Below are 12,804 nucleotides of genomic sequence, written 5' to 3'. Positions count from 1 at the left end.
GAAAGAAAGAAAGAAAAAAAGAAAGTCCGTCGGCGTTCATTAAGGCATGGATTTCGGGCGCGTCGTCCACTTCTCTACGTTAGACGAGTGTGCAGAAACATGCTAGACGGCAATGGTGTATGCAACGACGTCACTGGGAACAGGAATGCCATCAGCAAGAGTTTTCGGACAAATACAGGTTCTGTTTATTTGTAAATGATGGCCGCGTTTTGGTTCGCCGCAGATAGGGACAGCGACATCACAGTGACTGCATTCACATAAGACATACAGCGCCAACACAGTCTTATGGCGTGGGGTGCTATTTGGTACAACCACAAATCACAGTTTGTGCGTGTCCAGGGCACTACGACCAGTGTGACCTACGTGAATGACATCTTGCGACCCATTCCCTTTCAAAACAACACCCCATACGCCATTTTTCAGCAAGACAATGCACAACAACATGTTGCTACACGAACACGTGTCTTCTTGGTGTCTCAGCACATTAGCATTTTTCTCTGTCTCGCCAGATCACCAGACTTGTCGCCAACCGAAAATGTGTTGAATATGGTGAAACGATGGGTACAGCACAGTGACCCTGTGCCAACCAGCACAGATGAAATTTGGAGTCAGGTGAATGCAGCGTGGGTGGTAATACCAAAGGACGCTATTCGCTTATACGCGTCGAAGTTATGATGCATGGAACAAGCTATCAGGGACCATGGCGGACCCTGTGCCTAATAGGCAACAGAACACATGCTCAACCGAGGTGATGAAATGGTAATCATTTCTGCAGAACATTCTGATGTACGTGTTCTGTGAATATGAACGGCCTGCCTCTAGTCGCTAAAATAGTTCGGTTTTTTTTTCTTTTTTTCTGAACATGAGTGTATAAGCATAGCGACAAAGAGTAAAGTAGTCATTACTGTTGACAACAGCAAGCACTGTGAGTAACGGAACAAGTTTGTTTCCAAACAAGACTCACTGCACATCCCGTTGATATTTATGCTGTTGTCAACTGTTTTCAGTGCAATAGAGATTTAAAGCGAGTTGGGGACAAAAAACCAAACTAAATGCAGTGACTTTGGGCCGCCAGAGACCGCGGGTTCCTTACACCAAAATACTCAGAAGGTATCTAAGAAGTACCTCTGAAAGCATAGCGGTGGAGTTCAGGTTCACCCTGTACATTCTCAAATTCTTTCCCAGTGGCATTGTAGACTACCCACTATATTTTGTTTCTCTATGAAATTTAGCCCGGTTTTACCTCCGACTCTATAAAAGTCTACGTATTACCGGAATTATGCACCCACAATTTGTTATCCAACTTAAACTCATATGCTAACCTTTGACTAAACAGAACCTAATTTGAATTGAAGTGTAACTGGTCTGAACACAACTTGTCTTTATATTAAATGCGCAAATAAAGTAAAACATTTATCTGGTTCTAAGCAAAATTTATTATTTCTATGAACGATATTCCAATAGCTCTATTTTAGAATGAAGTATATATATTCAAAAAAGAGAGTAAAACTTCCCGTGATCTACACATTTAACATAGGTCTGAACAATACTAAGCTTACTAAACTGATCAATGATTTAAAGAGGGTACAATGTTAACAGAGAATTTCTAGAGAGATCAAATAGCTTAATAAATTAAAATGTTAATTCATGACTCAGGGAGGTGGGGTGGTCTTTCCCTCAGCTCTGCGCAAGTGAACAAAGTAAAGGTTAAGCAAATTAGGTGCCCAGAGCTGCAGTCTTACCTCAAACTTCTTCTCTTCAAAAAATAATAATAATAATATTTACAATTGTTATTCCTTTCACCTTTCAATGTATACATCATATTCATCCTTGCTGTCATTTACAATAAATCTTTCTTCATCTAATAGAAACCATCACAAGTTAACACATCCACAGTGCAACTAAAAACGTATCAGACTACGCAGAGGCAAAGACTGTGCTACGGCAATACCAAGGATTTTTTATACTAACGTAACTTGCTGTTACGGTAAAAGTTAGGCAGCGGCGTTCGTCGTCGCTGAACATCATTATAGAAATTGTTCTATTCCTTTTTGCTTCGTAGTAGCCCCTGATGCGTATGCTGCCCTTAGAAGTTGAGAGTTAATGTTTAGAATGGTGAACAGGTATTGTTCCCTGGCCGTACTGGTAATCATGGAGAGAACAATGAAGTCCATATTCTTAAATTCCGAACAAATGAAATGTACATAGTGGTCATCTGCGATCAGTACGGATGATTTCGACCCTAGCGACAATCATTCTGTGGTAAGTGGTTTCCTAACACATTTATCGACCAGCGGAAAAATGCTCCTGCCGGAGCTCAAATAATGCAAATACGTTTCTCTTCATAAGACTCTGACAGATAAATGGGGAACCAGATGCGTCAAACCTCACTCTGCCTTACTGGACAAAAAATTTGCCATGCGAACATACTTGCGTTCTTTTAACAAAGAACGTTCTAAACTATTTCACACACTGTCTCTTTATAGTTGAGTCTTCGTACTCAGCACTGTACACATATGTCTATGTATGTGTATCTCTCGCCCCTTTTTCTCCCACTCTTTTACAGCATATCCCACTCCCACTGTCTCCTCTCTCACATACACCGTATCCTTCTGTCTTTCTTTCCGTCTGCCACTGTATCCACCATACCTCGGCAGCTCAAAAATTATGGGGGTGTAAATTATTTTTCCGCTATACCTTTCGGTCCAAAATGTGCTCTCCCGTACATGTACGTGATAAAGATCGCCAATCTGGGCGGATACAGACCTCTCAAGGCTGTGCATGGTCTCCACTCATCTATATATTTCATTTGGATTGGCTCCTCTCTCTTTTGCTCCCACTCCTATTTCCATCCATCTCTCTGTTTTACTGCCACACTGACCATTAATGTCTATTCTCTCTTTGGCTCCCACTGCTATTGTCTCCGTGCATCTCTCTTTCTCTTTCACTGCCACTTTCTGTCCGCCACCACTACTGTCTCCTCTCTCTTCCTCTCCCACTGGCACCGTCCCTTCCACCGTCATTGTCTCTCTGATACTCTCGTTCAGCAAAAAAAAAAGAAAAAAATAAAGGCGCCGATATGTTCGACTTTTATTTTTTCACTGGTTCCCTTCTTTTTCTTGCTGGAGCAAGGTGTGCTGCTTGTATAAAAAGGAATTCTATAGGTCAGTAAATGTTTGACAGTTTTTTTATATACTTCCACATATTTATGTAGCTTGACACAAATAATCAACAAATATTCATGGATAATACGAGGATAAAACAAAATTGTTTTCTTTACATTTTTTTCTGAATACTTTGTTCATAGATCGCAATTTACTGAAAACACCCGGCTTATGATTTGTATATTAAAGGCGTAAAAATGTTATTAGAAATATTTTACTGAATTTTTAGTCTTGTCAGATTTCCATAATTTTTGGCAGTCATTTTAAGTTCTTTCAAACTTTTAAGATCCCTTTTAGCCCATTTTTTGTTACTGAAGTACCACATTGGGCCATTTGTATAGGCGTGTAGTGCTCATTATACAGGCACAGCGCTTCATAAATTCTTACTGAGGAATAGATTTTGACTGAAACCACAGTCTCGTGATATCACAACCGTTCCAGTGACTATAGAACACTTCTCATGTGTTCACTACGTCAGTTAAAACTACATTTACGCATCAGACTGGATATTACGGGCGTATTTTACGTGTGCAAGTACGGATCTCGGTAAGCGACAATGATATCGGAAAAAATTTTGAAGCTCCCTAAAAACATCATCGTGAGAACATATCTTGAATAAAAGTTAAACGAGGGTTGGAACTTTAATAGTTGCAACTATTTATTTACAGCTCGTACACAATTAATACGTGTTTAAAAAGTCGTAGTTTGTATCCCAAAAATGAACAGCGTAGAGACAGAAGTGATGACACTTTCTGCAGGACCTGACCATCATTTTGTAGGACAATCCTCAAGAACGTACAGTGCAAACTGTTGCTAATTTGTTTGATTGACGGGGCTACTAAGTGCTATACCACCTACTGTGCTCCCCTGACTTAAGCCCTCGTGAGTTCAACTGGATTTCTAAACTGAAGGAAACACTTCACGGCATTCGCTTCACTACTGCTACAAATTCGTCGGGAAATAGACCGCACCGCTGGAACTGCCAACACAACTGGCACTGCCAAGAGTATCCTACGACTTCCACATCGCTGGCTATACACAGTGCTGGTGACCACTTTGAAAGTCAGTAAAACTTTGAAAAACGTATCTATTTTGTACGAGCTGTAAATAAATAGTTCCCACTGTTAAAGTTCCTATCCTGGTAGAAGTGGTCATCCCCACAATTCGCACTTTACATACCGAACAAACGGTTTTTCGGGGTTTTGTCAGGAACCACCCATGAACAAATTGTACTTTTATAAGCTGCCTTAGGTCCACCCCAGACCAGATCTAATGCAAAAGATCCAACCGGTGTGCTCAATTTACCTGGGCTGGAGGAAGTGTGTACGATCAAAATTTTTACCCTGTGCTGTAGGATAGCTACACTATTCCCCTTCTTCTGATAGGTACACAAATGGTCGCTAGAACATGGGCTATCCAGAATGCTTGATCCCTTAACTCTGTGATCAATAGCACCAAAGATACGACCGCCTGAAAAAACGCATTTTGGCGCGCAGCTTTTTGAAACATATTGGTACATGCACTGTCATCCACGGAAAGATGCCAAATAGATTGCACGTAGCAGGTTAAGTTCGGTACAAGTTTCAGCAGCACAGTATATTTTTCTTCACTTCCTAAGTCTTCCACACGTATATTTTCTAAGGTGATACTTCGTATGAAACACAAGCAATAGACTGAAACTGGGGCTACAATAACTACTTCTTCAAGGAAGCCACAACTCAGAAAAACTGATGTGCCGCATCGTTTCTCATATGCAGTACTTACTTAGCTGCAGAAAATGACCCCTTCAACATCGTGGCGCGCAGATTCCGACGCCGGTTCCCAACACAATACAGCACAACGCAATCGTGGCTGCAATATCCCTGTTCTATATCAGTTTCCAATTTTCACAAGAGTAAGAATAGGCCTTGTGCGTGCTCAAAGTTTCCCCAAAATATCACACCATAATACAGTGAAAGGAAGCAGAGTAAGCAAGCCTTCGTGTTTTAGTCTCAGAAAAAGCAGAGACCATTGATACAATGAAGATGGTAGAATTCAGTTTCTGCACAAGGCGTTGAACGTGGTACCTCCAAGAAAGCCTTTCATACGATCAGTCCTAAGGGTACAAGACTGCCGACTTTACTGACTATTTGATCACATCCCGGCAATAAAATTTCGCTTTTACAAAATCTACCCATTGCGCTCTGTCATAGTTAAGCGTTAATGTGGCCTCATAAAGCTACTTGCTGATGTTACTGTTACCCTATTAGCTACATCATTCATATTACATTCCACATCTTTCACAATAACACCCGTGTCACCTGTCATATTTAGTACCTGACACTGATATACAGGTTGTAAACGCTAAATGTTTACAATGTACCATAGTGATGTAAGTAAGTACAGACGAACAATTTTACATACGACACCTGCGGTCTATGATGCTGGGAAACAACTTCAAATTGAAGGAACTTCTAATGTATAAGATCGCTTTCAGTTTTTATGAATTTGTATTATACTTTCTGACATGTTCCACACCCACGAGAATCATCTTATTTTTTGGATCTATCGAACGAAAACTGAATCTAATCTAGTGTAATCTAAAGTAAGTAGTATTCCTGATGAGCGATTTCAATAGATAAGACTGTCACTTTCCGATCTTAAAAAAACTTGTTATACGTCCTGTTCCATTATGACTGTATCACGTGTGCCGTGTAGACATCATAGTGGATAGTATGTAGCGCATTCACACAGGTTTTGTTAAAAATAAAAATAGATTTATCACAAATAAAAACAATACAATAAAAAAACAAATTGCATAACAAGGGATATTCACACACAAGGTGCTTATTTAACTATGTTGTTTTTGTTTGTGAGAAATCTGATTTTATTTTTAACAAAACCTGTATGGAATGCGCTACCTACTATCCACTATGATATCTACATGACATGAGTGGTACAGTCGTAATGGAACAGGACGTATGACAACGAGTTTTTTGAAGATCAGATGATGATAGTCTTAACCTTTGAAATAGGTCATCATCACTAAATAGTATTGAATGTGATCGTTGTCAATTTAAAGCTTCTTCAAAGGAAATATACATCCTTCTCCTAATCTCTAATTTGAGAAATTCCTGTCAGCTTCAAATTGACCTATTAAATCCAATAAAGCTACAACGTAGGCTTGCCGCTTGTAAATTGAAATATTCTCACGCTGTCTCATGCCACTGGCTTGGTTGGGTAGTCCCTTAAAATTATTAATTTAAACATTGTCATGAGAGTAACGAGAGAAAAAGCCATTTGTACACGTTATGCTAAAACTAATCTAAATTCGATCCTTACGAGCGTAGTAGTTCCATAGGTAGAAGGCCAGACAAACAAAACGATTTAATTGTTAATTTTATGGTGCGAAAATTCACAACATTTTGAGGCAAGGCTCACGTTTGTGTATTTGGTGGAAGGCATTGAGGTAGCATTTACAGAATCGTCAATTTTACATTTAAGTGCGAGATTAGAGGCTTTTTAATATTCGAGAACGATTTTAACAAGAAAAAGAAATTCAATCACGCGGCCCATATGCGATTACTTTCTTGGGCAATTTCAGGTTGTTACGGCTTGGTACACCACAAGTTTCTTACATCAATTTTTTCGTCTCTATTTCACCTACACCACTGTGAGACAACGTTCCCGTTTACTCCCTGTATATCAAGGAATCAAATGGACCTAGAATAAAACCCTGCAGCAACTCAATCAGACGACAGTCACATTCAAACTATTCTGCCCTTTTGTCGACAATGGAGGACAACCTTCTGCTTTCTACTTTCCACCGTTGTTGTTGAGCTCCTTCCCTAATCCACGGGTGTTCCAAGTTACCCAAAAACATTGCATGGTCTACAAAGTGGAATTCTTTTCTCATATCGTATAAAATACAAAACTGGTAGTAAAGGAAGTGGCCGGTAATTGTTTACATTACCTCTCTCACCCTTTTTATAGGGTGGTATCACTAGCAAGTATCTCAAACTTTCAAGAAATTTGCCACATCCGAAATACACATTGCACAGGCGACTGAGAACAGAACTATTGTAGCATTCAGTAGACACTGAAGATCGTGGCATTGCTGTATTGTAGTTTGTTCATCTACTCGTAATTCATCCATGGAATCAGTCGAACTGGGGAAATGCCATATTCTGTACATTAACAGGAGAAAGAAGTGTGAAATTTCAAGGTAGAAAGTACGTCCTCTTCCGGAGTTGGTAGGTTCTCAAACTCTTTGTGGTGAAAGAGCGTAACATAATGGTAGATTTATGAATTGTGCAGTCAGCCTGGCATGACTGCACAATAATGTGACGAACCGGGTATACAAAGACCGCCCTTGTTCATTTCCAAGCAGTTAAACGGTTGGCTTAACGGCCAATTTTCTTAGCTCTGTTTTGGGAGATTTTGCACATTCATATTGTCGAATGTTGGTCTAGGGCTACACTTTAGTCAAACTGTCCATGAAACATAGCCTTCAAAACACGATTTATTCTACTTTAGTTATGACACTAATCATTATAAAACTTGAAGGTATCAGTAGTGCTATAAATTCTTTAATGTCCACATCTACATCTACATTTACATCACTATTCTGCAACTCACACTTAAGTGCGCGACAGAGGGTTCTTCGCACCACTTTCAGACTCTTTCTCTGCCGCCCGTTTCATTTGATGTTGAGCTGCTGTTCCAACACAGTTGGTGAGCGTCTGCAATGATGTTCGAGTTTAGACCAAGATCAAGTGAATGGCAGTTTGGATAGAGGAGGGAGGCGTGCTAAGGCAATCCGTGCAGTTGTGCAAAGCCACTGTGCCAGGGTGTCAACGTGGTTTGCACATCTGTCTACTGAGCAGGGGACGCTGGTTCAAATCCTAGCCTTGGCACAAATTTTAATTCATCGCTGCAGTCTGCATATATTCGTCATAGATGTTTGAGATTTGATAAGGTCTCTGGAACGATACAGTTTTATTTGATTATTTCCCTGCCGTCCCACTCTCTAACAGCTGGTGAGGAAAACGAAAACTTAAAATCTTTCTGTATGTACTGTTATTTCTCTTATTTTATTATGATGTTTATTTCTCCCTATGTGGTTTGGGCACCTTAAAATATTTTCACATTCAAAGGAGAAAGTTGGTGATTGAATTTCGCGAAAAGCTCTCGCCACATCGCAAAAGGCCTTTGTTTTGACTATTGCCACCCCGACTCGCTTATCATATCCGAGCGATAATACTAAACGAGCTGCCCTTCTTTGTACTTTTTCGATGTCCTCCGTCAATGCTGTTTGGAAAGGATCTCATACCGCACAACAATATTCCAGCAGAGGTCGGACAAGCGCAGTGTGAGGAGTGTCTATAATCTTCATCGTATATGATCATATACGACATTTTGTGAGTAGAGAAACTGTTCTAAATAGCATCAAACTTGAATAAATGTTTTTAAAATTTAGTTCCTGTTCCTCCACTTTGAGGATTCTTCTGATTAAGGTTTGTATTTCGAATTTTAATTTTTAATATCAGCCTCATATTTTTTTATTTATATCAGACAGCCAGCAACATTTTTAGTGCACATAGTTAACACAAAAAGTTAAGTTTAAATACTCTGATAGAATACGCTCAGTATTGTGGCTAGTACAGTATACTATGTACTACTAAGTCTTTTGAGACGGCGTAATTGGATAAAAATAGGGAAAGACGAATAGTGTACGATGTCTACAAGAACCAAGAGGGAATAATAAAACTGGAAGACCAAGAACGAAGTGCTCAGATTAAGAAAAGTGTATGATACGGCTATATTCTTTCGCCCCAGCTCTTCAATTCGTACAGTGAAGAAGCAGTGACGGAAATAAAAGAAAGATTCAAGAGTGGCATTAAAATGTAAGCTAAAATGATATCAATGATAATATTCGCTGATGACATTACTATCCTCAGTGAAAGTGAATGAGAATTGCAGGATCTGCAGAATGGAATGAATAGTCTAATGAGTACAGGAATGTATTGTGAGTAAAACGAAAAAAGATGAAAGTTAAGAGAAGTAGCAGAAATGAGAACAGAGAGAAACGTAACATTAGAACTGATGATCACGAAGTAGGTACTTCCTAGGCAGCAAATTTACCCATGACGGTGGGAGCAAGCAGGACATAAAAAGCACTCTAGCACTGGCAAACTGAGATTCCTGGCCAAGAGAAATCTATTAGAATCAAACATAGGCCTCACTATGGGGAAGAAAACTCTGAGCATGTCCTTCCTTGCAGCACAGCACTTCACGGTAGTGAAACGTGGACTGCGGGAAAACCGGAACAAAAGAAAATTTAAGCATTTGAGATGTGGTGCTAAAGAAGAATGTTGAAAATTAAGTGGATTGATAAGGTAAGGAATGAGGAGGTTCGCTGCAGAATGGGAGAGCAAAGGAGTATATGGAAGACACTGACAATAAGCAAGGGCAGAATGACAGGACAACAGTTAAGACGCCAGCCAATAACTTCCATTGTACTAGAGGGAGCTGTAGAGGGTAAAAGCTGTAGAGGAACACAGAGACTGGAATACATCTAGCAAATAATTGAGAACGTATGTTGCAAATACTATTCTGAGATGAAAAGGTTGACGCAGGAGAGTAATTCGTGGTGGGCCTCATCAGAGCAGTCAGAAGACTGACGACTCGAAATAGTAGATTACCTGCATTCCAGTTTTCTTATTCATTATTAGACCTACTCTTGCGTTACCTCTATTCGGTTCTATATTTATAACCCTGTCTCCCCTCCACGTTCCGATCCGTAGAATGCCAGTTTTGTTTTTCCTGATGACAACGTCCTCCTAGGTAGTCTCCGCGCGGAGATGCGAATGGTAGAATATTTCACCTCCGGAATGTTTTACTTAATGTGGTGTAGATAGAAGAAATGTCCTTGCAGCCAGTTTCCTGTAAGTGCTTCCTCGTCCATTGTGCTTACCAAAATTGTGTGATTCAGATCTGCCTGTTCAGTTTTATCCTGATCACAGCTTCCAGAAAATAGAATACTTATCCAATATAAATGTGTAGGGGTAAGATGTGTGACAGCCTCATAGGAATGATAGACGCCATATGACGTTCACTTAGCACCACATAGTCGAACCAAGGTCGAGGTGAGATGTTTGGTTCGAATCCTGCCTCGGGCATGGATGTGTGTGATGTCCTTAGGTTAGTTAGGTTTAATTAGTTCTAAGTTCTAGGCGACTGATGACCTCAGAAGTTAAGGCGCATAGTGCTCAAAGCCATTTGAACCATTTTTTGAGATTTTTGGTTCTATGGCCGCTATGTCCTCACGTTGCATGCTATTCATGGTCCCAGTATGGTGAAGAGCTTCCTTGATCGTAGGTTTGAAATCAGTATGAGACAGAAGTATTAGAAGGAACTGTTTTTCTGTATTGCTCCTCTTGGCTAGTAGGTAGACCATTTTCTTATAGAAAGTCCCATGATGTTCTTTTATCCACAGCAAATCGACGTGTATGAGATTTTTCTATCATTCTGTAATACTGTTCAGTGTATCCAAAATATATCTGTCAGTCTGCTTATCGAGTTTTGGATTTTTAATTTTATGAAAAAATCTTTGGAAGCCTGTTAATATTAAAATAAGCTTAAATATCTGTATTTCATAACAAATGACATCCCTTACGGCCAATATGTCCACTGTATAGATGGAGGTTTGAGATGGCAGTAAAGTCATTTGAGAGGCGTCATTAGAAGGGTTGAAGGAGTTTCCTAATGCCTCTTCTATTTTGAAGACATCTGTGTATACACAAACGTACTATGGACAATATCGTGCAGTAGATTGGTCTGGTTCGGAATTGATGGCCTTAAATCTTCAACCGCATGGTAAGTACGATACCGAGGCTGTATGAAAGGAGAACCTAACGTTATTAGTATATGAATAAAAGCGTCTTTTGTGAATATTTTCTACCTCGTTGGACAAGCTGGAATTAATCTTACTAGGATATGATTTCAGATCGTCAAATAAAAAATGTGACATCAGTCATTTGCGATGCAGTAAGATCTGTGTACTTTCTGTCAAATATAACTCTTGGGTTACATGTTCTCAAAAGCACCGAATCAGTTCAGTTATTACAACGGCAATGTTAGAATCTTGCCTCCTGTTTGTTAAATTTTTGAAGATGTCCAGAGTGCCACTGATGAGCTGCTGTGCCACTTGTGTTCCAGGAGGCGGTAGCAGCAGCAGTAGCAGCACCAGCAGCGCCTCTACCGGCATCACCGTCAAGTCAGCGGACGGCAGCCCCTCGCACAGCGCCGCTGGTGAGTCCTCTCACTCACTCCCAACTCTTCCGACTTCGGCGCTTCTGCGTAATTCCGATGTGAATTTATAGCAGCCCGGGATGTTTACCCAACCGGTGTTTACTGGTACTTGTTAAGAGGATGGATGAACTTCAGTGCACGTGAAACCAGTTACTCTGCTTGACAACTCCTTCACAACTACATGGCGTCATTCGTGACGTACGGTGAAGGAGTCCAGCTATAGATCATGAATACGACACTTCGTAATGATGTGGAACGTGTCAGGTTAATAAAAGGTGTCTATCCAAGATATTACATTGCACAAAATATTACATGACACTTAATTTTGGGGGGGGGGGGGGAATAACTCACTTACTATATCCAAAAATTGATCTAATGAGTAGAAGGAGTTGCCATTCAGAAACTCTTTTAATTTTCTTTTAATTGCTATATGGCTATCTGTCAGACTTTTGATGCTATTAGGTAAGTGACCAAAGACTTTTGTGGCAGCATAATAACTTTCTGAACCAAAGTTAGATTTAACCTTGAGTAGTGAAGATCATCCTTTCTCCTAGTATTGTAGCCATGTACACTGCTATTACTTCTGAATTCGTTCGGATTGTTAATAACAAATTTCATAAGTGAATATATATATTGCGAGGCTACAGTGAACATCCCTAGCTCTTTAAATAAGTGTCTGCAGGATGATCTGGATGAGCTCCAGCAATTATTCTGATTACACGCTTTTACTCAATGATGAGTTACCCCAGAATATGATACCATACGAAAGCAGAGAATGAAAATAGGCCTGGTAAGCTAATTTACTGAGATGTATATCGCCAAAATTGGCAATGACCCTAATAGCATAAGTAACGTTTCAGCAGATCTTCAGTGTGTGTTTACCAGTTCAACCCCTCATCAATGCATACACCTAGAAATTTTGAATATTCTACCTTAGCTACCGATTTCAGATCGAAGTCTATATTTATTAATGGTGTCATTCCATTTACTGTGTGGAACTGTATATACTGTGTTTTGTCAAAGTTTAATGAGAGCCCATTTGAAAAGAACCACTTAATGATTTTCTGAAAAACATCGTTTACAATTTCATCAGTTAATTCTTGTCTGTTGGGTGCGATAGCTATATTTGTATAATCGGCAAAAAGTACCAGCTTTGCATCTTCGTGAATATAGAATGGCAAGTCATTAATATATATTAAGAACAGCAGAGGACCCAAGACCGAACCCTGTGGCACCCATTCTTGATTGTTCCCCAGCATTGCGCCATCGCCTCTCGGTGGGCATTTGTGCCGTTCTGTAAACTTCCCACGATGCTTCCACTTCCTTCATCTTGCTTGAAGCCAGTGCT

At 39.9% G+C, this 12,804-nt stretch overlaps 1 protein-coding gene across 6 annotated transcripts in view; it reads left to right on the top strand.

Annotated features, from left to right (window-relative positions):
• LOC126092418 (sorbin and SH3 domain-containing protein 1) overlaps positions 1 to 12,804 on the top strand; it is a 1,056,812-nt gene that overhangs the window by 309,025 nt on the left and 734,983 nt on the right. For all 6 annotated transcript variants that reach the window (XM_049908017.1, XM_049908049.1, XM_049908042.1 and 3 more), the window contains exon 4: positions 11,364 to 11,456. In XM_049908017.1, coding sequence (XP_049763974.1) covers positions 11,364 to 11,456 — 93 coding nt within the window. The remainder of the gene's footprint in view (positions 1 to 11,363; positions 11,457 to 12,804) is intronic.

This window comes from Schistocerca cancellata, chromosome 1, assembly GCF_023864275.1.
Source record: "Schistocerca cancellata isolate TAMUIC-IGC-003103 chromosome 1, iqSchCanc2.1, whole genome shotgun sequence".
Taxonomy (NCBI): Eukaryota; Metazoa; Arthropoda; class Insecta; order Orthoptera; family Acrididae; genus Schistocerca; species Schistocerca cancellata.
This window is presented reverse-complemented; position numbering and strand designations above follow the sequence as displayed.